The sequence below is a fragment of the Neolamprologus multifasciatus genome, chromosome 12, assembly GCF_963576455.1.
Source record: "Neolamprologus multifasciatus chromosome 12, fNeoMul1.2, whole genome shotgun sequence".
In the NCBI taxonomy this organism is placed as follows: Eukaryota; Metazoa; Chordata; class Actinopteri; order Cichliformes; family Cichlidae; genus Neolamprologus; species Neolamprologus multifasciatus.
The window spans coordinates 8,932,719-8,957,784 of NC_140450.1; the positions used below are offsets into that span (position 1 = coordinate 8,932,719).

Here is a 25,066-nt window from a genome sequence, read left to right on the forward strand (position 1 = left end):
TCTGAGTACGTTTGGAGGGTATAAGGTAGCACCGAAATAAAGCTGTGGGAGAACTGGGGAGTGATGGGAGTATCATCTGTATCTACTATTGTGGTTGTAATAAAAGTTTTCTTCCATCCGAACTGCGCAAACACAGAGGTCATCTCACATCTGGTTCACCCAACAGGGGGACAAAGGGCCTCAGGAGTAAGAAGAAATGAACCCGGCAACCCTGGATTGCAGGGTGTAAGTGAGCTCTTTATGTCTAAAGAGCTCATCAGGGGGAATTGTGGGATTATGATATTATTTTATGCCATGTTAGACCCCTAATTAAAGATTGTGAATTATTATGTAGTTTCAGTTTGCATTATGCTCCTGAATTAGAAGAAGGTGATAACTATTACATTTGGTAAACTGATTTGCAGTACATTAGACTGATGATTTATTGTGAATGAATGATATTGTTTTATGATGCATTATACTGCTGAGTTATAAGAAATACTGTTCACAGAAAGTCATCGCCTTATTTGTCTGATTGGAAGAGAACAGAGCATTCTGCCCCATCAGCAGGAGCAGATAAACAGGGAGCCAAGGTCGTAGCTTAGGCGCTGTGTGAGAGAAAGAATGTGAATGTTTAGGCTTTTATGATTAGGTGGGGGCCACTAGAGGCTATAAGAGTTTGATCAAGGCTCCACCATTTTGAGATCTGATGCTGTCTGCTGTATGGTGTCCATCTCCCACGCGTGTGTTCATTAAATCATTGTTTGACTTGACCCGGCCGGACCAGTGTTGTTATTTTGGTTTTCCTCTTGTATCCATTCCCAATATTTGAATCCGTAACAGTGGTTATAAAGCTCTAACATCTTAACTGTTAGAACAAACATGAAGTGGGCCTGCACATTTATAAAATGGGCAATAATCCATTATGCATCAAGAAGGAGGTATGAAGAAATATCTCTTTAATTCTTTACTTCCACACAGCTATTTTTTCAAACATTGTATTACTTTTAATTAGTTAAACTACACAAATAAACTTACAAACAAGGAACTTCAGGGAACACATTTTTAAATCATTAAAAAAAACTTGCATAGTCCTGGTGTTGTTATGTTTAATGAAACACGTCTACAAACAACCCCCCCCCCCCCCCCCCCAAACAAAACTGATGTGTTTCCTCGGGAAGTTAAAACTGACAATGGCTTGCATGCCAGTCATTTTAATTGTTCGTTTTCAAGTCTCTATATATAGATATATAACTTACAAGAATAACCTCAAACAAAAAACAATATGAATCCAGGAAGCTCCTACTCAAATAATTTCCCAACTACACAAATACACTGATCTATTTAGATGCCCCAGTGTGTGTGAAATCAAGGCTTTACAGCTCTTGCACATCTGCATGTAACTAAACCAAACAGAGCTCATTGTTTTGTTTTAAAAACAGCTGTACTTTCCTGCACATGCTCTATAAAGATCATTCATACGTGCTTTTTGTGTAGTTAAAGCAAAAACATAAATTCTGTCAACACGATCTGTTTTTGCTTGTATACAAGACCTAAAATATTACACTTTTCCCGGTATTTAATCGTACTTTGCCTCACGATAACTGTGTAATACAAGCAATAAATCTTCCACATTCTTCTTGTTCTCCACAGCATCATGCGTGGGTTCAGCCGTGTCCTCACAAGCCGCTGAGAATCCACTTTCCTCCCGGAGGAGAGCGTCACATCATCCGGTTCCCCCTTTATAGAAGCCCCGCCCAGAAATCAGTCGATGAATTCAACATCGTACTCACCAGCGTCTGACCAATCAGCGCATCGAGGGGGTGGTCTCGAGACGGTGGTCCGGGAGGACGATAACCAATGAAAACGTGTGCTGGTCGGACAAAGGGCTCGCGTCAACAATCGTTGGTTGCTTGAATGGGACATTATTCATGTCCACGCGGTTCGTATTTAAGGAGGTAAGATGAGGCGAGCTAGCGGTTTCCGTATAAAAAGTAACGGGTCCCAGCTGTCTGCACAGTTGACGTGATGTGCCACGAAGCGAGCTGAAGGTGTTTCCTTCCCAACGTCACTTTTCCCAAAAACGGTTACCGCCAGTATGTGCGGCGCAGCTCGGTCCCAGTAAGCTTGTTAAAAAGTCACCGGGTGTCACACTACCGGCGGCATGTGGATGCGCACGCTGCTGCCAAATCATTCATAACCCTGGTAGCACTGGGTGTACTACTGCCAGCTCGTGTTTCACTGTGACTTAAAATATAATCACAGTTGTTAAGCATTAACTCAAAGAGAAGCTGTCCGGAGTCATCTGGCTACAACAAAAGCAAACAAAGTGTGCGCAAAGACGCACAAAAAAATCGATATATAGAGAAATATAAAAACATAAAAAAGAAAGACAAAATAGACTGTTTTTGGTGTGTATATGCATTATATACGTGTTTTGCTGTGTTTTTATGTGACTTCGGTCTTGTAAGAAAAACATCATCACTGCCGTTTCTTTCTCTTTGCACACGCCCACCGCCCCTGCAGCCTACCCAAACGACGCCTGACCGGGTACATTAATACGTAGAGTTAGGGGAGGAGGTCATCTCATTTTCTGTGTCCCGGTGTACCGAGAGCTGCCGTTTCATTTCATCACCGCCTCCGAGCAGCTCCGTCTTCTCTCTTTCTAGGTACCAGATTTTAGTAGTATCTGGTATTTTAATGAAGAAGTGCCAACATTTTTGATACACATTTCCTCCTCCACCTCGCCTCTGCCTGACTGTGGAGCTCACGCCGGAGCCGTTAAGAGAGAAGTTTAAACCCTAGCTGCTGCTCAGGAGACTGCGGTTACACCGTCCCACACCTCACCTTCGCCGTGTCTAGTTGAAGATTTTTGGAGAATACCGTCCAAAAGTTTTCGGTTTCTTTTTTTTCTGTGTGCCAAGAGGACAGCAAAAGACGCCCGGCAGCATGACTCGGAGATCCTGTGCCATTTACGCCACCGGCTTCATCTGCGCTCATCTCCTGATAGTGGGAATCGCCCTGGTCGTGGCTCAAGTCTTCCAAACCATGATCCACAGCCGCTTAAAAAAGGTGAGTTGGATCTCTTAAAAAAGAAGATTTCTTTACGTTTTTGGTTCATTTGCCACTCTTTACATATGTCACACACGAGGGGTTCAAATGTTAGCGTTTCGTCTGCAGTAGCCAATCATGCACCTACACCTACAGCATCTCACCTGTGATGGCACTTGCAGGGTCACACGACCGAGTAAATTGTATAGATTCAACTGTTCACGTTATTATGGGCTGTTTTTTGCTGCATTCTGCCCCTCCAGCGATGCGGGATGAACCCAGAGCCTGCCCACCTTCACGAATCCGCAGGATCCGAGGCTTATACATTGTTTAAGTCGCCTTACAATGCTCTGTGATTTCGAGGGTTTTGTTTTTTTTACAAGCTTCAATTAAGACAGGCAATTTAACGTGTTTCGGTTTGTTTTAATGTTTTCCACAAAGACCGCTGTAGGTAGAAATCCCCTGTAACTCCGACAGTGAGGGGGAAATATGATGAGGTGAGCTTGTCATGACCTTATCTCATTTCATAATGATTCCTCTTATTTGTTGGCTACCTTGAACAGTTTTTTCATCTGTCCCGGCTGGATTCAGTTTGCTTATATTAGATGCGGCTGGTTTTTGGGTGAAATGAAAGAAATATATAATCTATCATTAGTATATCATTTTATAACCTTTCCAGTACCAGGCAATGACCTGATGGCACATTTCTGTTCATACAGGCACCATGCACTGTCTTTTTCAGGTGTTAGGTTTCTGAAGGGATCATCGGTGGTAGTAGTAGTAGTAGTAGTAGTAGTAGTAGTAGAAATCTAGTTTTGGGGGGTGGTCTGCAGGTCTGGAGGGATATGGGGGAAGGGAGTTGAGTGAGTGGGCAGGACAGACTGAGAGTGGTAGATCTATATCTCTCTTTGCATATTGTAGAACTCGTCATTCTTTCTGAAAATCAAGCATCCAACTTGTATAAATCAGGCAAATCTGCATCTATTTGATTGATAAATCCTCACGTCTTGCCAAAGATAATTGGCTCTTTGGTGAAGTAGGTCCTTAAAATACAGCTGTACATTTCTTAAATTGCAGCACTGCTTTATTTTGTGTTTTTTGCTGTGAGCAAAATTTTCTTGTGCAATTTTATCTGGGTAAAAATTACTCAACATAAATGCTTAATTTTAGTGGTTTTCAGTTTTGTGTAGTGATTTTACAAAATAATGTTCACTTGAGAAATAACTCAGGCTAAACATTTGTGTTTTACTGTATTTTAATTCAAATTTAGACAGAAACAGCTTTTGCTTCAAAAACCTGCTTTCACCATTGGACTTTTGCAGTTAAGTGTCTGCATGCTTGCGGACTGGTGGGGCATTAGGGGTGGGTCAGCCTGAACCATGAATGTCTGCTTTTTAATGTAGTTTAGGACATGGATGGGGTGATGGAGCAGAGGTGCTGCCAGTTGACACCCTCTCTCAGATAAACCTGCTGCTCTCTGCCCTTTAAAATGCCTCACATTCCTCTTACTGACACAAATTGTGTTGAATGTCATCTGCAAATCCTTATCAGTACTTTAAAACCTCTCTGTCTTTTCTTTCCTGCTTCAAAAAACTTGCATCTTCATGTTAAGGAGGAAAAGGCTAAAATCAGCTCAGCAGAAAGGTTTAACATTCTATTTGTTTCAAGTTGGTGGCTCAATAACAGCTGCCTCACTGACATGGTTTCCCCCTCCTGGGGTTAAATTTAGGTCGGGGTCGCATTTTTTTCTCTCATTCGCAGTCACGGCACCATCCCAGGGGACCCAAATTAAGAGAGTTAGTCAAAGTTCATCAACAGGGGACCTAATTCTGATGTGGCTGGCGATTACATGAAATGACAGCATAGCTAATCCTCTTTCACCACAGTCTTCCCGTTGAGTTAGGCTGGCTTGTACGTGTTGAACCAACTCCAAACAAATCTATCTAATCTGACTTTAAATTCGTCTCTTTGTAATAAGAAGCAGCCGATGTGTTTGGGGCAAGTCTGCGTTACCTCCAGGCACAAACTCTTGAGTTTGTGTTAAGCTGGGTGTGGAGGAAGAGTCATAAAAGCCACGTGAGGAATTTGACAGACGTCTTGTCCCCAGGGGTATGATTTTTTTGTTAAGGAGCAACCTCTCCTTATTCCTTGCTGTTGTTCTGGGCTTGGCCTAGCCCAAGTCGTTGAGCTCAGATGACGAAACTGAAAAGAAGAGAACACCCACTCACGCCACTCCTCAGCTGTGTTTTCACCATAGTATAAAAGCCTCCAAGACCAAGGTCACGTTGGTAAAACTCAAAATGTGGCACAGTTTAAATGTTAAAGCTTCAACACTGTGGAAGCACAAAGAGAAATTTACAAAAACTTTTATTTTTACAATGCTTACAATGTTTGTTTTTCTTCTTTTGCTGATCAAAGCAGGAGCTTGTGACGCCACACCTTAGTTGTACCTGAAGTTGCTTGGCAAAGGTCCAGTTCGTTTCAATTTTTCCACCAGCGAATTCCATCAGTGTGTCTGTGTGCACTGAAAAACCTCCCTGCTTTGTCCCTTGGCTATCTTTTTTTTATTTTAATTTTTTTATTTCAAGGTTTTTCTGAGAGATAAATTATGTTAATACAACTTTGATGAAGGACGTTCCAAAGACCTTTGTTCAAGGTTTGGCAAACACAGGGATCCATGCAGGCTGTCTCACAGAAAAAGTTCGACGTTGACTCAAACCTGTTTCGAAAGTGAGACGCTTTCTTTTAAAAGGGAACAAATTGGGTCATTTTTGCTTGTTGTTTAGCGCGTGGACACATCTTATGATGGTAGCACACTTTCTCACTTCATGCAGTTTTATTCGAGCTCTTAATTAAGAAACAGGACCTTCAAAACTCAAGAGAGTCTCACTTCTTAAGTACCTCAAGTTCTGTTCTTCCACATACTGGATAGTCATCTGCCTGGGATGTCAGGCTGAAAGTAATTATTCACAATTTTGGTCTCTGAATAATTTACATCGCACCAGTTTTCACAGAATAAATACTAATTGGCAAAGAAACAATTGCTGATTGTAGTCAGGCTTGAACAGAAGACAAAAAGGGTAAAGTCTTCAATCTCATCAACACTAAATCAGCTAAATTTGTCTTTTTCACTCAGTTGTAGTTTGCTTTAATCTTATGTTCCCCTCTTTAATCAGGTGTCTAACTTGATCAAAGTAGATATTTTAGCTGACCCCTGTGATAATCTGATATGTGGTTTTCTTAAGCAGGAAAAGAGGAACTGATGTAACAAAGCTCGGAAAACAATAGCTTTAAGTAAAACAAGATGTTAACCCAAATAGGAAGTGCAGCCACACCTTGAGCTATAGTTTCACAACAGTAAGTGCCTGTGAGAAGCCATAGAGGACTATGTATAGGATCTCTAAAGAGCACCGCTCAGCCGACAAATCATTTGAGGAATGAAAGACACAGACGGAAGAGAGTCGTTTCTCCACACTAAGTTTAGAAAACTGGCAGGAATGGGAGAAAAAAAGGGTTTGCTTGTTTTTTCTGGTCAACAAACGGTCAACATACTTGAAGGTCTTTAATTTTCTTTTTACAGCTGGCAGTTCAAGTTAATTGTTACCGTTCCTCATGTTCAGCCATGTGGTGTCCAGGTTAATCTTACAGACGGTTTATGTACTAGAGACCTTCATTTTTGTTTAGGTTTTTTCCCATAGGAGTTTAGCCAAAGAATCTGGGAAATGTCTGAAGCTGTTTTCAGCATTTTTTTGGTCATTTTGTTTTTCTGTATTTTGGCTACAAATCTTACCTGACATCCTGCATCCAGTATGATGGCTAACGCCACTAAGTGCAATGTTTTCTCATTCCAATATGCGAGTACGTGGGCGGACTGAAAACCCACGGTCAGATTCTTGCCTAGGCTTGCTGAAGTTGGAAGATTGTGCTCAGTTTTTGCTAAGACTGGCTCGCTGTGCTGATGGTTTTTCAGCTGTGAAGGACTTTCCTCTGCTTCCCTCTGGGTTTTGAGGTGTTGGCCCAGCACCAGCTCCTTGCTAAAAGGTGCCATGTGTTCTTTCAGATGGCCCTCTTTGAGACTAGAAAAGGGTTTTAAAAGCACTCCTAATATCAAATGCAGCGCAGCAACATTCTCATCACTTCATGCTTTGGGTGATATTATTCCTGTTTTTCCTGTTTTTTGAATGTTTTTTTTCTTTTGTTGATAGGAAATTACTTTAACAGAGAAGAGCCAAGTGTTCGAGTCATGGAAGAATCCACCTCCACCTGTTTATATGGAGTATTACTTCTTCAACGTCACCAATCCAGAGGTGTTCATGGCAGGTGGGAAGGCCTCTGTTAAACAGATCGGACCTTATACTTACAGGTTAGTTTGTAAAGAAATTTAAATGCGTCTGTAATATGGAAAACTTGGAATAACTGACAAATGTCCTGTCCACACCAGGGAGTACAGGCCACGGGAAAATGTAACCTTCCTGGAAAATGGCACCAAGGTTTACGCCTTGAACCCAAAGACTTTTGTCTTTGTACCTGAGAAGTCCGTCGGAGACCCACAGGTTGACATCGTCAGGACTGTCAACATCCCGTTTGTGGTGAGCGAATGGATTTCTATGACTAGAAGCAGAAAGGTCATATAGATTTTGGACGACATCCAAACGCATGTTCCCAAAATTTTCATTGTAGCATTTTCATTTTTTTTGAACGGATAAACAGAAGGCAGCAGGCCAAGGAAGATGCAACTAATGACTCCGTGATCTTTTCCACTGTGTGTGATGGGAGCACTCTCACCTTCTGCCTCCAGCCTTCTGATGGTAGCATTGTTCTCTTTGTCTGTCTTCCTTAGGCAATAATGAACGAGCTGAACTCCTACTCCTTCTTCTTGCGAACTATTGTTTCCATGTACATAAACAGCCTGGGTATTGAACTGTTCATGACCCGCACTGTGCACGAGGTTCTGTGGGGCTTTAAAGACCCTCTTCTCACAAAAGTCCACTCCATGAAGCCTGAAGTAGATGAATATTTTGGGCTAATGTGGAAGGTAAGCTCAGCTGCCTTTTAACTTTTACTCTTTGTTGTTTCCAGAGATTTTTTGTTTCTCTTGTTGTTAGGGGTTAGTCACACAAGGGAAAAACAAGAGGAAGTCTGTGGTAATGTCATGTAAGAAAATTCTGAATGCTCACATGCTGATGGATGACACTTTTATTTCCTGTTTATAGAGTATTGTTTGCATCTTGGCGACGCCACAACCACGTGATCCTGAGTGTAGCATTTAGAGTGACTTAAAGACAATTACTAATTTGTTAGTCTGTTTTTTTTGGTAACAGAAAATTTATGTATTTGGCCTTTTTGTGTTTGAACTGATTTCTGATCAGTTTGTTGTTCAAAATATTGATTTAATTGATTTTTTTTTTTTTTTTTTTTGCTGATGTTCTTATAGCAGCAGAATATCTGTTTACCATCCCGCACAGTTTTCTATCACAGCAGCTGACAGCAGTTTTATTGTCTGTCCAACAGAAAAACGGCACCCACGAAGGAGAGTTTGTGTTCCACACCGGTGAGCAGAATTACTTGGATTATGGGAAGATCGACACGTGGAACGGCCTGAGGTAAAAACTCATACAGGGCACTTTCAATTGTCTTTATATAAACTCTTTTATTTTCATTGTTTCTTGAATGGTAGGAAACACTTTCTAGCCAGCAAATGGCTTCCTCTTCCTTCCACGCACCTTACTAGCATTTACTACGTTATGCAATGTTCATCCAAAAGTCCAGAGGGGAAAGTCTTTGCTCCCTGGCTTTAGGGGGAGAGGGGTTGCAAAATGGATATTTGGATATGTACATCAACCTTGCACTTTGAATGTGTGTTTAGAGTAAAAAAAAAAAAGTACTCACTTTGATGAAGCAATACAGAAATACTCTGTTTCTGACACAAAAACGGTCAAACTATACTGAAATTCCTTGTTCGTACAAAAATGGTTGCTGTTGTGGTGACTCTGTAGCAAAGTGGTGGTATGGGTGCAATCGCAGTCAGCAGTTTAATTTTTTCAGCTCGAGAGACCTTGATAATTCCCTGCTTTCTATTCACTTGTCGTATAATACCGGAAATGTGAGTAAGGCCAAATGCCAAAAACATAATGTCCAAAGAATAGCAGCTGTGAGAGATGTGAAATATTTATGGGTTTTTCCCCTGTTTATTTCAGCATTTAGGAAGATTGTATTGTTGTAGAAGGTGAAGGCTGAGAATGGGTTGCAAAATAATTCTGAGGGAGAATTGGGGGAGAATGAGTATAATTTTAATATTTGCTTTTTTGTGGAATTGCAAACTAGAGCAGTACTAATACTTGTTTGTTTTTTTTTTTTTTTTTTAGTACAAATTAATATCTGGTTCTTTTTGATCAACAGGGAAATGTCGTGGTGGTCATCCAATCAGAGCAACATGATCAACGGCACCGATGGCGCAGTTTTCCACCCGCTGATAAACAGGAACGAGTTGCTCTACATCTTCGCTGCTGATCTCTGCAGGTGTGCATGCTTATGTGGCTTTAAATTTGTTTACAGGCAAAGCACCCGGTGGGGTGAGGACAAAAACTTCAACCGAGGTTAATGAAAGGAAATGCCGACTGAGTCGCACAGCTTTGCTTACAAAAACACTGATAAGGACAACTTCTGAGAAGGCATCCAGTAGAAACTCAGTTGGAAAGAGTTAGGCCCAGACATGCCAAGATTGAACGGGAAATGAGCGTTGTCATTCTTTATTCTGTTTAGAAGAAATATAGAAATATAAAGAGAACTATTTCCTTCTTGAATGGCACTTGAGGTCTTTATTAAACCCATCCTGAAGTCCTTAAGTGATGAGCGCTTTCTTTCTCTCCTCAGGTCTATTCATTTAGCCTATGTGGAAGACGTGGAGGTGAAAGGGATTCAAGCGTACCGCTTTGCACCCCCTAATGACGTCCTCATGAGCCCCAAAAACAACCCCGCCAACGCGGGCTTCTGTGTGCCAGCTGGTGACTGTCTCGGCACCGGGGTGCTTAAAGTCAGCGTTTGTCGAGAAGGTAGGAGCACCGAGCCATCCCACCGTCAGCCTCTCCCTTGCCCCAATTACCCAATTCCCCCACACACTGGCCCCATGACACATTTTTGTTTTTTTTCTCCTCATTTCCCCCACCCCTCAAAAAAAGGTCCTTTCAGTCAGCAACCCTGTGCCCTGGCTGCTATCTGACATTCCCACTGTTTGAGCAGGCCAGATTTTACTCAGTGGTTCAATAATTAACTGTGCCGACTGAGGTTGGAGGGGTTATTGAACTATTTTATGGTGGTTATTAAGGGAAGTACAGTTGTTCTGATAACACGATCTTAACTGGGCTTTAAGGAAAGATGCTATACCGTAACCTCTAAACTTTCCTGTTTGTTCATTTGATTAATTACTTTTATAGTTTTATTACTTTTGAGTGAAAAAATCCACACTGTAAGAGTCTTAAATAGGAAATGTTTTATGGTTTTATATTAGGCTGCTGCTGATTAAACTCAGCCATAATCGAACACGATAGGATGTTGGCATCGCTTCCTGCAATTCAAATGTAAAGGAAACTCTGTTGTGGTGTGACATTTCAGCCAATCAACATCAAGGCCTGCCGTGATATGCAAAGTGGTGTCATCCTGAAACTTTCTGAGTGCTGTAACCACAAGAAAAAAAAAAACATTATTCACTGTAGCAGTGATGTGACAGTTACAACCTGCACCCACTTTTTTTTTTTTTTTGTGTGGGTTTTAGAAACAGCAGCTTTCAAAGGTTAAATTAATATAATAAAAGGAAATTTGTTTAGGCTACAATCAAATGAGATTAAATTCTCAAATCAGATCTTTAGCACAGACTGTCCACGCTGCAAGTGTTCAAGATTTGTGCATGCGGACATCACCGACCCATCTCCATAATTGGAGACTCGGCTTTCCAACGTGACTTTTCTTCCAGCATTTCAAACCACATCTAAATGTTTTTTGATCTGATGTGGAGAAATATTTAGTGCTCAACACTTTCTAAAATCTAAATATGTTTTAAAGGAAAAAAGGGTAAAAAAATCAAAGTTTCGTTTTGATTGACGAAATGAAAACGACTATTTATACTTTACTCCTATGACAGAGCCTCCTTCATAGCACGGTGTTTCTGTTTTGCTAATGCGTCATTTTAAGGAGTAACGTCTCCTTTGCTAAAGGACCGATCACATTAGTTTTCTTGTTTTTAAAGAAAAGCAGCGTTCTCAGCTAATCATTACCAACGCTCAATAAAACCTAAAACACACATTCATTAGCTATCATTTCTATTATATCGTTTACAGTCACGAGTGCATGTTTACGTCACACAAAGCACTAGCTGTTATCTCAAGTTACTACTTTTATCGTTTTTCCTTGACCCTTGCTGTTTTAATCTTTAGATAGAAATATGACTCTGATTTGTTTCCCTCAAGGCGCTCCCATCGTGGTGTCCTTCCCACATTTTTATCAGGCTGACCCCGCTTACATCAATGCCATCGATGGCCTTAACCCCAACAAGGAGGAGCACGAGACGTATCTTGATCTGCAGCCGGTATGTTGAACACTCAGTGCTGTTATCATGACTAATGGTGTGTAATGGACTTCGATCTGACCTTCCAAATTAGAGTGGTTGCTTTATGATTTTTTTTTTATTATTTATTTATTTTTTTTGAGGGGGGGGTTTGTTTTTGTTCGGACTTCATTTTATTTTGTGTTCGGCTCATTATAAGTAATTTTACTGATCAGTGCTCAACACGCATGCAACATTATTTTTTGTTTTTCACTCCTATAAAAAAGAATAATGTTCAGCTATATTATTATTATAGTTTGAATTATTTCTATTGTACTGATCATCCCTACCACATAAACAGGGCATCACTTTAACATTGAGTGAGTTAAATTAAGTCTTTTACTTGAGTTTTTTTTTTTTTTATCTTTATATTTTCATGCACAAGTCACTTTTCAAATTGCATGTGATGTTAAAATAACAGATTTAGCTTTTTTTTGTGATCTACTTTCGCATCAGAATGGCCCCACCACCTTCCTTGTTTCTGCTGACAAATGCTCAGAGCACATACTTGCGGTAGCATTGTGACTCGGTGGCTAAGAGTTTCACTTCCTGGTTAAATAAAGATTCAAATAATACACAAAGACGGAAAGACGACAGCAATCGCATTCTTCTGACAATGGGGGGGAAAAGAATATCTGTGATATCATGCGTACAGTAATCCAAACAAGGAAAAGAAAGTTTTCAAACAAGTATCTCATAGTTTGAGAATTATAAACATATATTTCTCTGATACTGTATAACTTGGCCTCTAAATTCTGTTGTTTAGTTTTTCGGGGGGGTTTTCATGCTTGTTGCTGCAGTTTTTCTTAAAAGAAAAAGAGAAAATTAAACTTCTTCCCCAATTTTTGTCTTTGCTCTCCTCTTCATAGACGGCAGGAGTTCCCATTCGTGCCTGTAAGAGAGCTCAGCTCAACATCATTCTGAAGAGAGTCCAAGGCTTTCCGTAAGTCAGTCTTTGATGAACTCTGATCCACTGTTTACTGTTGCCACATACACTGTGACACCATTTCAGCCACATGTTGAGCCAGATGTCTCCCCCTGACCTCGCCGTGCTTGTCTTTCTGCCCCGCAGCAAAACGAAGAACATCACCGAGACCATTTTCCCCATCATGTTCGTCAATGAGGTGAGGATCTAATCTTTTAGCACAGCTTCACGTGTTTGACTAACCGCGAGTGAACTGCTTAGTCAGTACTGTCATCTTTCACAACTCTAGACGGCGACTATTGACGATGAGTCAGCAGCCCAGATGAGGTCACTGCTCCTCATCGTGACTCTTGTGTCCAACTTCCCCGTCCTCATCGTGGGCTTGGGCATCATCCTGCTGCTCGTGTTTCTCGTCTTGTTCTGCCGAAACCGCCAGAAGAAGGTAGGGACTGCCACATTCTGCCTTGAACTAATCTGCAGTAATGATAGAGTTACTCTGTTTTGAGGTGTGTGTGCTGCCCACTGACATTATCTCACAGTATAACTAAGTCTGGTAGTTAGACGTTAGTCATAAGTTGCAGTAAACACTAGTCTTAAAGGTTTTGATCATTTGGTTCTTGCATGGACAACAACTTCCTCCACCATTGGAGCTGCAAGTTTAACCCACAGCTGCGTGCATGTTAACTAACACATTGCATGATATCTGCGCAGCAAAGTCAGCATGAGCAGTTTTTCACAATACGAATGGATCACGTGATGCGGGTTGGGTTTTTTCTTTTTTTTTTTTCCCTTGTTGAATGTTCCCTAACAGCTGATGCATGTTTGAATTTAGGAAGCAAAAGTTGTCCAACATTTCCTTTCAGTCAGACCAGACATGAATGTAGCGTAGTAGCTGCAGTTCATTGAACGATAGTAGCCTAGAGATGATGTACAACACATGTTCCCCCTGTTATCTCTAACAGTGCAGGACTGCTAGTTTGAAGCCCCAGCTCTCAGATTATTACAGTTTGCTATTCTGTGTGCAGAAGGAGGCCTGCTACATGTTACAGGAATAGCTTGAAGAAATATTTGCTTCTGTTGCTAATCTCTTAAATGAGATTGATACCACTGTGTGCGTCTCTGCGTGGCCGCATATGAAACTTTATCGTGAGGACAGCTTGCCTAGCTTAGCAGAAAAAAATGGAAACAGAAATTTACCTGCAGGCACCTACTTCTCTGGCTTTTGATTACACTATAAATAATCTGAGAGATTTGGAGATGGAGCCAGGCCAGCTGTGCACCTCTGTGCTAAGCCGAGCACTGTCTCATCTACAAAAGCAAATATTTCCAAGAGCTGTTCCTGAACATGCGCATGTGCATCCAAGTTTATATGTCGGCACAAAGAGGATGTTGATGCTTAATTGCAATGTGAAGAAATGTTGTATTAACCATGTTCTAATTTTAATTTTCTGTAACCCCCCCTTTTTTCCTTTTCTGTTTTAGAATGAAGTAAAACGTATTGATTTTACTGAAGCTTTTCATTCTTTTGCTGTAAGTCTTCAGTTTTGCCTTGTTTTCTGTTCTCCTTTTTAATTTGTTATCCACCATCTATCATTGTTATCATTTTAATTATCATTATGGGACATTTTCTCACCTCACAGTAGTTATCATTGTCATCATTATAATTATTATTATTATCCCTAATTTAAGTTAATGTTTCTGTGGTGGCTTTGTTTTTGTACAACTGGTGCACATTTGCATTGTAGTGGAAACATTTCAGAGCATTTATTCATATCTTTAATGTTAATAAGCAGACTTTTTGCCACTTCTATTGTTTGTACTGATGACGTCTATCCTCGATTCTCCCCGCGCAGACGGCGAAAGATGACACGGCCTACACTCCGGTCAGCGACAAAACAGACGAATCGTCAGAGACGGCGGCCAACCAGCCAATGAAGAACGGTTCCTACATTGCCATGTCTCCAGTGGAGGCACAGAAGTGTTGATCGAGGATCCCCTCAGGAAGGGGGCTGAGGAAGCAGAACGGCGGTTTCACATTATAACGGGCGGGTGGGGGGGTTGCATAAACAGTGGGCTCATTTTCACTTCACTTTGGGGGTTGGGGGAAGCAGTTGGACACAAACCCCAGTAATTGTTTAGTCAACAAAGACATTGCTCCTCTCACTGAGCCTTCTTAAGAGTGTCTGTCCTCCTCCACTCTACCTGCTGAGCATGGCCCTCTATGCCTGCTGCAGCACAACCAACAACCCCGCACTCTAATCCTCATTTCTGTCCTGGTTGGCCCTAAAAGATAAAGGGACTGGCCGGGTGGGCTCGGCCAGGACGCGGCTTTCTTTATTTCCTGTAATTCTTCTGAGGGAACATGGTAGCATACATAGGTGTCACTCTAGCACTCTGATGCATGACCTTCTGAGCAAAAATTTAACGGTTAACAAGACACGCAGAGCATTTTGCATACACGCGAACAACAGTGGGGGTGTTGTTACTGTCGCATTCCTTCTCTATCCTGTCAGTCAGTGTTGTCCGAGGAGGAAACTTTAAGCCAACAGATTAGAAAATCCCTGCAGAGTAAAGTCTGAGCTCAGAAGACTTGACGGTTTTCCTAGCCTAGTATTTTTTTTTTTAATACGTGGAACAGACTGAGCCAAACCATTTGCCTTTTTCCCTAAGATAATGGAATAGTACAGAGACACACGAACACACACACAGGACTTCTAGTATCAGTCAGTGAACGTGTGTGTGGACCTTATCTTACACTTCAGTGTCCTGTTTTCATTTACGACGTGCAAATATTTTTTCCCCTAACATAAGCGTGATAAAGTGAAACACCGGAAATAGTTTTTTGTAATTGCTTCCTCTTTGACTCATTTTTATTTGTCTTTCCCAGAATAAAAACACTGGTTTAAAAATGGAATTATTCAGACGTCAGCTATATCCGAGTCCTCGGTTGAGACCTTCACTCGTTAGCTGTAAAACCGATAGGAAAAATGGCACTGAGCATTACTGAACACTTCAAAACAAAAAGGAAGAAAAAAAAAATGAACACCCACAGAACTTACGAGGGAGTCTTGAACCAGTTTTCTGCCTTACAATGGTTCAGCGTGTTCTTTATTTTTGTGCATCGTTCAAATAAGCTGGAAAAATCTTGTACATATGTAAAGGGGAACTGATGAAATACCTCTGACCAAATCCAGCAAGCAGTCCTTCTCGGTGTGCTGAAAGACACTAATCTTGCTCTGGTGTTTGCGCTCCTGCACGTCTACACTGTTACATATTAGAGAAAGCACAATTTGGATTGCTAAAACCAGTCCTCACACAAGCCTACCGTTTTGTTGTTTTTTTTTTTTTGTTGTTTTTTTTTTTGAGGGGTGGGGGTGTATTCTTTTCCCTTTGGTCCTGTTATGTAAATGTATTTACAGCTGATCTGTCAAAGACACTGTCGTGTGCCGTGACCACTCGCTGTTCATTCAGTTTGCCAAGGAGCTATAGACATGGAAGGCAAACTCGGCACGCAGCGCTCGAATCACTGTCTGTCTTACATTTCATGTTTCACGTCAGGCACGCCTTCCAGCCCACAGGCGATGGAAGCCAGTGGGGAAGTGAATTTAAGGCCATAATACTGTCTGCGTGGAAAAGTTCCCTGCACTTTGCCTGGAAATTGTGCCCTGTATATTTTCACTTCTTGTCTTTTTGTTGGTGTTTTTTGTCATGTTTTGTCCTGACAATGCAAAGTGGTCCATATGTTAAGAACATTTCAACAGTTTGTCCTGGCTAGTATTGTTTTTGATGGATGTTGTTGTAAATGGACAGCGGACATCCATGCCTCTGTGTTACTTGTGTTCAGCACAAGGAGTGTCTTCTTTTTTTGATATACTGTTGTATTTGTTATTGCTGCTAAAAATGCCATAACCTATGAACATGTATCTATATGTGGGGTCCACATGTGCTCACGTGAAATTTCGGGTTGAACCACAGGGGCTTTTTTTTTTTCTCTTTTTTTATTGTACCGACCCTCTGACACCTGAGCACAAGAAACAAAGCCCACAGTTTGCTGCCATTTATTGGAATTAGAGCAGTTACATTTATGAGTAGAGATATTTTGTAACCTCTCTTTCATCTGTTGGCAGGTGATATGACCATATCACATGTATCTTTGAGGGTTTTATTAGCAAACAGTTCGCTGGAGGTTCTCAAAAGGGCCGAGCCACTTCAGTGTCATCTGGAAGGGAGCCGGAGTCGGAGTTTGGGTTTAATAACACTGTGGTCGAGAGTCCTTTAATGCAAGTTTGGAAAAGAGACACATTTGCTTTCTGGTGAACATTTAGATGCCACTCTGTCCTTTCAGACTATGGCCTGCTGCCAGTTAGCATAACTTAGCTTGAAGCTAGGAAACAGAAAAAAGCTTGTCTTGCTTTTCCAGCAGTAACAAAACCAATTCAGCACTTCCAAGACGGTGATCCAATTTGGTCATTATTTAGATAGCACAGACTGAATATCTACTCTAAGAGCACTTAAGCCCTCAGTTGGTCCTTTCTGCGCTGTCCAATGAAGAAAAGCCACATTAGTTATAATCCATGCTTGTTGCTATTTAGAGGTGTAATCTTTCTTGGTCATGCTTTTCCATTATTTTGAGTAGCTGTAGCCTTCTAAGTCTCCAGAAAGTTGTCCGAGGTGACCACTTACAATGCCGATGGGCTGATTTAGTATATAAAACACATGTATCCAGCTTTAATTTGTGGTATCCAAGATTTACCTTGCAAAAGTAATTAAAAAAATTAAAATAATTTGGCACACAAATGTCAGGATCCTTCGCATGCCAGCTTTTTCCCTTTATTTCCAGTTTCGGCGCCGAGTCAGACTAACCACCTTTCTCGCTATAGACTCAATGGACAGATAGTGGTATCAGTTCACAAAAGCAAATATTTCCAACAGTGTTGAAGTGGAAATCAATTCACTCAAGGCCTTTAAGAAAAAAAAAAAAAGAAGTCCACACGCATGCGACCTCCACCCTGTGCAAACTCGCGGTTCATCATTGTTCAGCTTTTTAAAAATATATCGACTTGAACCTGAAAGACCTTAATCCAGAGGATCGCGTTTGTGTGTTTGACCCATCACTCTCATTCCACTGTACTATACTGACCTTTGAGTCCGGTCCTTTAAGCCCATTGGCTCATTCCAACTTGACCAAAGATAACCCCTATAGATCTGCCCCGGCACTGTGTACTCTCCGCGATAATGTTACAAAACCTACTTTTTTTCCCTTTTTTTTTTTCTCCCCTCCTTCCTTAAACTTGTGCCACAACTTATGTGAAAGTATCTGAGCATTGTTGCAGGAGCTTGAATGAGTGTATGTGCCTTTTACATCAAGGCGAGAGTTAAGAGAAATTTTTTTTTTTTTTTTCATGTTTAATGGTATTAGTTTTATTTTCACCCAGTGCGAAACAAACAAAAGTGATCCATGCTCTTTGTGGGCAGAGAAAAAAAAATCTCAGTATTATATGACAAAGCAATACAAAGCTGTGTAAAATAAACTGGATGTTTGCAAGTGGCCACAGAATATTTCAATATTTATGTTGTTTTCCTTTTTCTTTTTTATTAGTATTGTAATATAGTAATTCATTTTGTATTTAGCTTCTTTTTTTTCCCCTTCCCTACTGAAGAACACTTAAGTATAAAAGATGGCCCAGTATGCCATACTGGGAACAAAGAGTCCTGTAAAGAGTCTGTAACGATGTTGGGCGTGGTTTAAGTTTTGGGTGTTTGTGTTTGATGAGTATGAGAACTTGTGCTTGTGGAATAATGAATTATTTCTGTCAAACTGGAGTGATTTTTACTGGAAGGCTGATTATCTTGACCTAGTAAAGCGGCGATATTGTGTAACATATCTAGATGAATGAAGCCCTCCTTCAGGGATGAGCACTAGTGCCATACCATCCTTTTTGTTGTTACTGTTTATTTCCCCCCATTTCAATATCCTGAAGTCACTAACAGACATTTCCTTTATAGATATACTAATTTGTTTTGCTGCTGAAAATGACAATCTCCCTTGTCATGTTAGGTGCAAAATGATTTCAAAGTAATATTCATTTTTAGTTTTTGATAATTTACACTGCACAGATGTTTCTACAGTGCTTTTGTAAACATTTCTAGTGTATTTGCAAAAAAAAATAAAAGTGTAAAGTTTACACTGTCTTATGTCTTTTGTTTAAACTTCTCCCTTGAATAAGATGAAGCAGTATAGCTATGAGACTAATCTTTGTGTTGATGCAGTTTGGATTTGGCTCAAATATTAAGATTTTAAATTAAGCCTAAATATTGAATTTCTCAAATTTATTGATCAGAATTTAAGACTGAGAACAACCTGAATATTGGTTAATTAGTGACAAAAACTCTTTGCTGCTTCTCAGAATCAAAGATTGTACTCATTAGAGGTGGGAATCACATACATCCCACAATATGATATTATCACAATACTTAACGCACGATACGATATTATTGCAATTTTTTTCTAAATATTTTGCGATATTCAGATTCTGTACATAATGGTAAACTTTATCAATATTCATTTTATCTAATATCAAAGTCTTACACTCAGTCTTTCTCTCATTTCAGTTTTATTGTTGACAAACTGAACGGTTTGGATTACAGTCTAGTCCAACTTAACTGAATGCAACCATCTGGTACAATTATAGCTATTCTGAACTATGCAATTTATGAAAACTATGCAGCCCATTCAGCAACTGAAGAATTTGAAAGTAAATTAAAACAAAATATAATTTTACATTAAATAAAAAAGTTTTAAACTTAATTAAAATAAAACATGTCTTAAATTAAAATAAGTAAACTGTCATGTTTATTGCTGCCAAAAAAAAGTTAAACACATTTGGACAGTGAAGGAATGTCAGGATTCTTGCTCAGAAAAAGGATTAACATGCTCTGAAGTCAGAGCACAAAAACCTTTTTTGTAACAAAATATCGATTTCTGCTGTCCGTGTATCGATACATTATTAGCAAACAAAATATCACAATACTACACAGTATCGATTTTTTTCCCCCACCCCATGTACTCGTGTACATGCCGCTTGTGCTTATTAGCAAAAACATAGTTGTGAACTACTACTGCAAGCCAGGATGGATTGGTGTTTTTGATTTTAGCGTCAAATGTGAGGCCTCCTGTCTGACAGCTAAAGCCTGGCTGAAACTAGGTTAGGCAACAGGACAATGATCCCAAGCACATCAGCAAATCTATAACAGGATGGCTTAAAAAGAAAATCAAGGTGTTGCAACGGTCCAGTCAAAGTCCGGACTTCAACCTGATTGAAATGCTGGATTTTTAGCAGAGCTGTGCATAAATGAATGCTCAAACTTCAATGAACTGAAGCAACACTGTAAAGAAGAGCAGATCGAAACTCGACCGTAATGTTGTGAGAGACAGTCATGCAAAAACAAGTTATTGCAGATTAAAATAATTTTAGAACATTGTAAGGACCAGGTTTTTTTTTTTTCTTATATCCTAATACAGAAAATATTGACCTGAACTTCAAACTGAAGTTAAGAGTTTGCCCTCAATCATTGTTTTAAAAAGGAATTTCCACATTTCCCTACCTCTAGAACAAGTTTAGTGTTGCGTGTCTGAATAAACCAAGTTAAAGTCTTGAGATGTCTCCTTATTAATATTTAAGCAGTGGCCTAAAGTTGGAGTTTCATGTTGTTTTACTGTGATAATAGACAAAAACAAAAAACAAAAAAACTGTAATAACTTATGACTTAACTAGTCAGTTGTTCTTTTACCAGTACTGTCTTACTTGTAAACACACACACACACACACACACACACACACACACACACACACACACACACACACACACAGAGTAACTGCAAAAATAAAAGCATATACCAATAATCTTTAATATCAACAGCAGCCTTCCAGCTTTTGATCAGCACCATGGACAACGACTGCAGTCAAAATTCGGAGAAAAGAACACATTCATCATAACCTCACACCATCTTCTTCAACCAGGCGACCACAAGCTTGAAACAAACGTAGCCTTGCTAAATAAAGACGACTGTAATATCTATAAGCATGGATCAAAAGCAAGAAGTCAATTAAATGTCCTCACAGACTGACATTTACAACCATTTCCAGAGGACCAGCTTCCACACATAACACACATATGCTAGAATATGAGTAAATATTTTGAACATATAGGTGGTAACAATGTTTCAATTCTTTACAAAAAGTTAAATACAATGAACAATTATTGACAACACCTTTCCCCCCTACAACTAGCTAATGTGTTCCCAAAACGTTTTCTTTTAAAATTTACCTGCAAATAATGCTTTTTAAATTATTGATAATGTTTGGTCTGAATCACCATTAAATTCCAAATAATTACATGGCCTGGAGAGTCCACAAAAACATGCAAAAATCATAAATGTGTTGACCTAAAAGGAAGAAAAGGGAAGATTAATTTCAGTTTAACTGGACCTGTGTTTTTTTTCCCAAACAAAACTTGATCATAAACTGCAAAAATAAACTAAACCCCAGCTGCAAAAACGATCACACAACCTGTTTCCTCTTAAAATTATGTTTTAAACTTTTAATCTTCTAAAAATCTTTTGAAAATCTCCAACTTGGAGCTTTCTACTTTTCTGTTTAGTGTAACTTCGAATTAAATGCAGCAGCACTCATTAAAGAAATATTGTGATATAAATGGTAAACGCTTTAACTAGAATTAAAAAACAAACAAACAAAAGAATTGATGCATAATTGAAATCACCAGGTCCCTGTGTATTTTCCACAAAAGATAGAAATAAAAATTAATTTTATTTTTAATTCAGTATGACCTCAAAGTAGCTTCTGAGCCCATAAAATCACCCAGAAACTGTTTACTGATGTCACAGAGGGAGGAAGAGGACTTCTACATATCTAGGTCTTTTGCATCTTGATGAATCGCCCCTTCTGGACACTGAAGCACTTACGTACTTACTTTTAAGGCACTTACACAGAGTAGAAGGACCTACCTGCAGTCCAGACTTGTCACTCAATTAAATAGTTGATGCTTTACCCTTTTTCCATATTTACACAATGTTGTTTAAAGAAGAGATGACAGTGTTAAACAAAATTAGCATATATTTTTAAAACACTTTTAAATGTTCAGTTTTCAACATTTGAACTGGGTCGTACTTGTATCCTTGTCCCAACATGACAGGACAAGAAATTTCTTCATAACTCTGACTAAGTGTTTACTGTACTGCTAGTCCAGATCGGTTTGATAAAGCATATATCTTTCATTCGTGACGGAATAAGGAGCAATGACTCACTTTTTCCAGTACATCCAGTATATTTCGGGAGTTGGGGGTGGGTGGGCTTCCAGAGTCACTGCTCTGACTGTAAAATAGGAACAACTTCACACAAGTTTTCCCAAGGACAGAGGAGGTTACATGTTTATCCTTCATGTCAACCTGTATCACAGACAAATCTACAAATCCGCGAGGACATGGCATGTGTACACAGCAGCAGCCTTGTGTTTATTATTTTGCCTGACGGCCTCGGGGCGGCTCCCTCTCCCTGAGCTCTTTTGAGAATTTACACCATATATTTCTGCCTTCAAGGGGATTATTTCAGGGTCCGCAGGGTCAGCGCATTTTCTCTTTCAACGGGTAAATTAAATGTTAATTATTTACATTTTTAAGACTTGACTGACCTTCAGTAGAGTTAACATTATCCTCTGGACTCCTGATTAAGTGATGCCGTTGTTTAGCTCCATATACATAAAGCAACTGAGTGTAAAATCTACACTTCTTGTCTCTTTACCAACCCAAAATATAGGGAACCACAGTTTCTTTACTTGTACTCTGATTTTATTCCAAATTATGTACGTTTCTGTGATTCCAAATTACTTTTAAAGTTTCCTTGTTTTGTTTTTGAACAATATAGCCTGTAAAAATAGTTCCAATAATTGGCTATAACAAAAACATGTATGTTTTCATTGAACTTCAAAGAAAAGTGATAACAGTTTTCACTATTTCTTAAAAACATCAATTAATATAAAGGTTAGCGAGCAGAGCAAAGACACATTTTAAAAAGAAAGTGAACCACGAGAGAACATCCATATAAAAGAAGAGGACATACTTTTAAGTGACAGTTTGCACATCTAGAGTTTAAAAAGTTGCTAGTGTACGTTTATTTTTACTTGTGTGTTTTGTTTGTTTTTTTTACTTCATTGAAGAATAAAAAGAATGAAATGTTTAAACACTCCGGAGATTAAACGCCAGTGAGACATCAAGGACAAACCATGAAATGTTCTGTGTAGGAACAGTAGACTGTTCCTACACAGAACATTTCATGGTTTGTGTTTGTGCCAGTGTAGGAACAGTCTACACTGGCAAAATCTGATGAATACGATTGTGGAATTGGTGAATTGAGTTTTGGTTTTGACTCTAAAATTTCTTTCTGAAGCAAAACAAAAGCTGTGAGCCGCTGAATTACAGTTACACTCAGTGTTTTTGATTAAAGTGTTTATTCGGTGACTCATTTCTTGGAAACCCACAAAACTGGATCTATCTGTTATCTGTTAATACATTTGGGCAAGTAGACATGGTCAAGACGGCCTCCTGAGTTCAAACTGAGCAGAAAGGAAAGGGAAAGTGATCGGCATTTTCCTACATGATCATTTAGAAAAAGAGAAAATATCCAATGAGCGACAACTGTCTGGGTGAAAACGCCTTGTTGATGAAGAGAATGGTTTTACTGCTTTGGGTTTATAGGAAGGTAACAGTAACTCAAATTACCAATAGTGACAACCAAAGTATGCAGACGAGCTGAACACACAGAAGCAGAGGACCACACTTGGTGCCACTACTGATGCTACAATTCACACAGTCTCGCCAAAACTGGACACTGTTTGTGAAAAATCTCAACTTCTGCCGCAACATTCAGACGGTAGGGTCAGAATTTTTGTGCTGGTGGTGGCGTAATGGTGTGGGAGTTTAGACAGATATATTAGGATTACTTGAAACTACACCGAAGTGTCCATTACTAACCATTACTTAAAAGTATAGTCAACCACCTGCAAATCTGTCATGCCCGACCTCACCCGTCACTACATGCTCCATCAAACTGTGAGTCTTTCTTTCACATGGTGCATTAGGCCAGAGCTCCAGAAGCTTTTCAACTGTAAGACCACCTGCAGACTGTGAACAATACTCTGGGAAAACTGGGTCTAACTGCTTTCTGCTTTGTCCCATTAGTTAGATAGTCTCTGTGTTGGGATTGGTGATGGTACCATTCAGTCTCAGTCTCTGGGGGAGTGGATAATGTTTTAAAATGTTTAAAATTGCGATTATAGGATAACTCATCTCAACTCATCATCACTCACATGTTTTTACAGTGAAAACCAAAGTTAATCAATACTGGGCGTGACCATTCTTTAAAACAGGAGAAGCTTTTGTAGGCTCCTCTGTCCTGGAGAACTTCTACAGTTCTTCATGTGATTGGAGAAAGTGCTGACCGTACAGACTGTAAACAAGCTCCACAACCAGCTGCATGACTTTCAATCACATGTTCAGCATTTGCCACAATCACCGGTGGTCAAGATCATCCCTTAAAACTACACAAGGAATATAAGCGTTAAGTGCTGAACATCTATTTCTCCCATTTTAAGATTTTACTATTCACAGTATGAACCTAATACAACGCTTCATAGGACTTTTAAAGATGCTTACACATTTAAAAAAACAGAAATATATTATTCTAACGCTACATTTGTTTTCTAATTAACAATAAATATATTCCACACATTTTTATTATGAGTCATTTCTATGAAAAATCAGAATCAGAATACTTTATTGATCCCTAGGGGAAATTATGTAAATCACAAAATCATTCTGTGACTCCCACCTCAGCTGATTTCTTTTCTTTCTTTCTTTTTTGTACCATTTTTCCAGCCCAGAGGTGAAAGCATTTCTGATCCCTCAAAGCTGCAACCAGTTTCCCGTTCTTTCATTTTAATTTTTACCCAGAGAATTGCTGCTCATTGGATATTTCCTCTTTTTCGTGATCATTTCCTGTAAACCGTAGTCACGGTTGTGCAGGAAAATCCCAGCAGAAGTCACTTAAATCGCCTTTCTGCCTCACTTTCATGCTTTTTGAACTTCTCCACGATGACTGCAGTCTTTACCTGAATGCACCGAGTTGAACAGGTGTGTCTAATTACCAGCAACATTGTGCAAAAAAGGCAAAAAAACAAAACAAATTGTCCTCCTCCAGGTAAAACGTGTACACTTCAGGCAGCTCTGGACCTGTTTGAAAATCCACCCACTTAAAAGAGCAGGAAGCCCTGACTTTAAGGGCTCAGGGAGATAATGCGAGTGAAACCACAAAAATTCACTGTTTGCTGCTGCAGCTCAACTTCAGGGTGTGTTAGCTTTTAATCCTAACATTGTTTGCTTTCCCAACTAATGACTCCTACTCTTGTGTTAATCACCTGTCTTAAACAGTGACCACTTT

General features: G+C 39.7%; 1 protein-coding gene across 2 annotated transcripts; it reads left to right on the forward strand.

Moving 5' to 3' along the window:
• Positions 1 to 2,422: 2,422 nt before the first annotated feature.
• On the forward strand, positions 2,423 to 18,739 carry scarb2a (scavenger receptor class B, member 2a). Of its 2 annotated transcripts, XM_085180159.1 has the most exons (13): positions 2,424 to 3,051; positions 7,236 to 7,393; positions 7,472 to 7,619; positions 7,871 to 8,065; positions 8,542 to 8,633; positions 9,430 to 9,549; positions 9,904 to 10,082; positions 11,493 to 11,611; positions 12,499 to 12,572; positions 12,702 to 12,753; positions 12,844 to 12,996; positions 14,037 to 14,084; positions 14,408 to 18,739. In XM_085180159.1, exons 1-13 carry the CDS (start codon positions 2,929 to 2,931, stop codon positions 14,537 to 14,539), a joined length of 1,593 nt encoding a protein of 530 aa, XP_085036285.1. In that variant the 5' UTR covers positions 2,424 to 2,928; the 3' UTR covers positions 14,540 to 18,739. The 2 variants fall into 2 exon arrangements, with proteins under 2 accessions (XP_085036286.1, XP_085036285.1); XM_085180160.1 differs by lacking the exon at positions 14,037 to 14,084 and having other exon boundaries at positions 2,423 to 3,051.
• Positions 18,740 to 25,066: the final 6,327 nt, after the last annotated feature.

Excerpts from the sequence above, each read along its gene's own strand:
- scarb2a (XM_085180159.1), top strand. The coding sequence starts at position 2,929 with ATGACTCGGAGATCCTGTGCCATTTACGCCACCGGCTTCATCTGCGCT. Across the intron at positions 7,394-7,471 it reads ATCGGACCTTATACTTACAG|GGAGTACAGGCCACGGGAAA; the intron begins GTTAGTTTGTAA and ends TGTCCACACCAG. Across the intron at positions 12,754-12,843 it reads CCATCATGTTCGTCAATGAG|ACGGCGACTATTGACGATGA; the intron begins GTGAGGATCTAA and ends TCACAACTCTAG.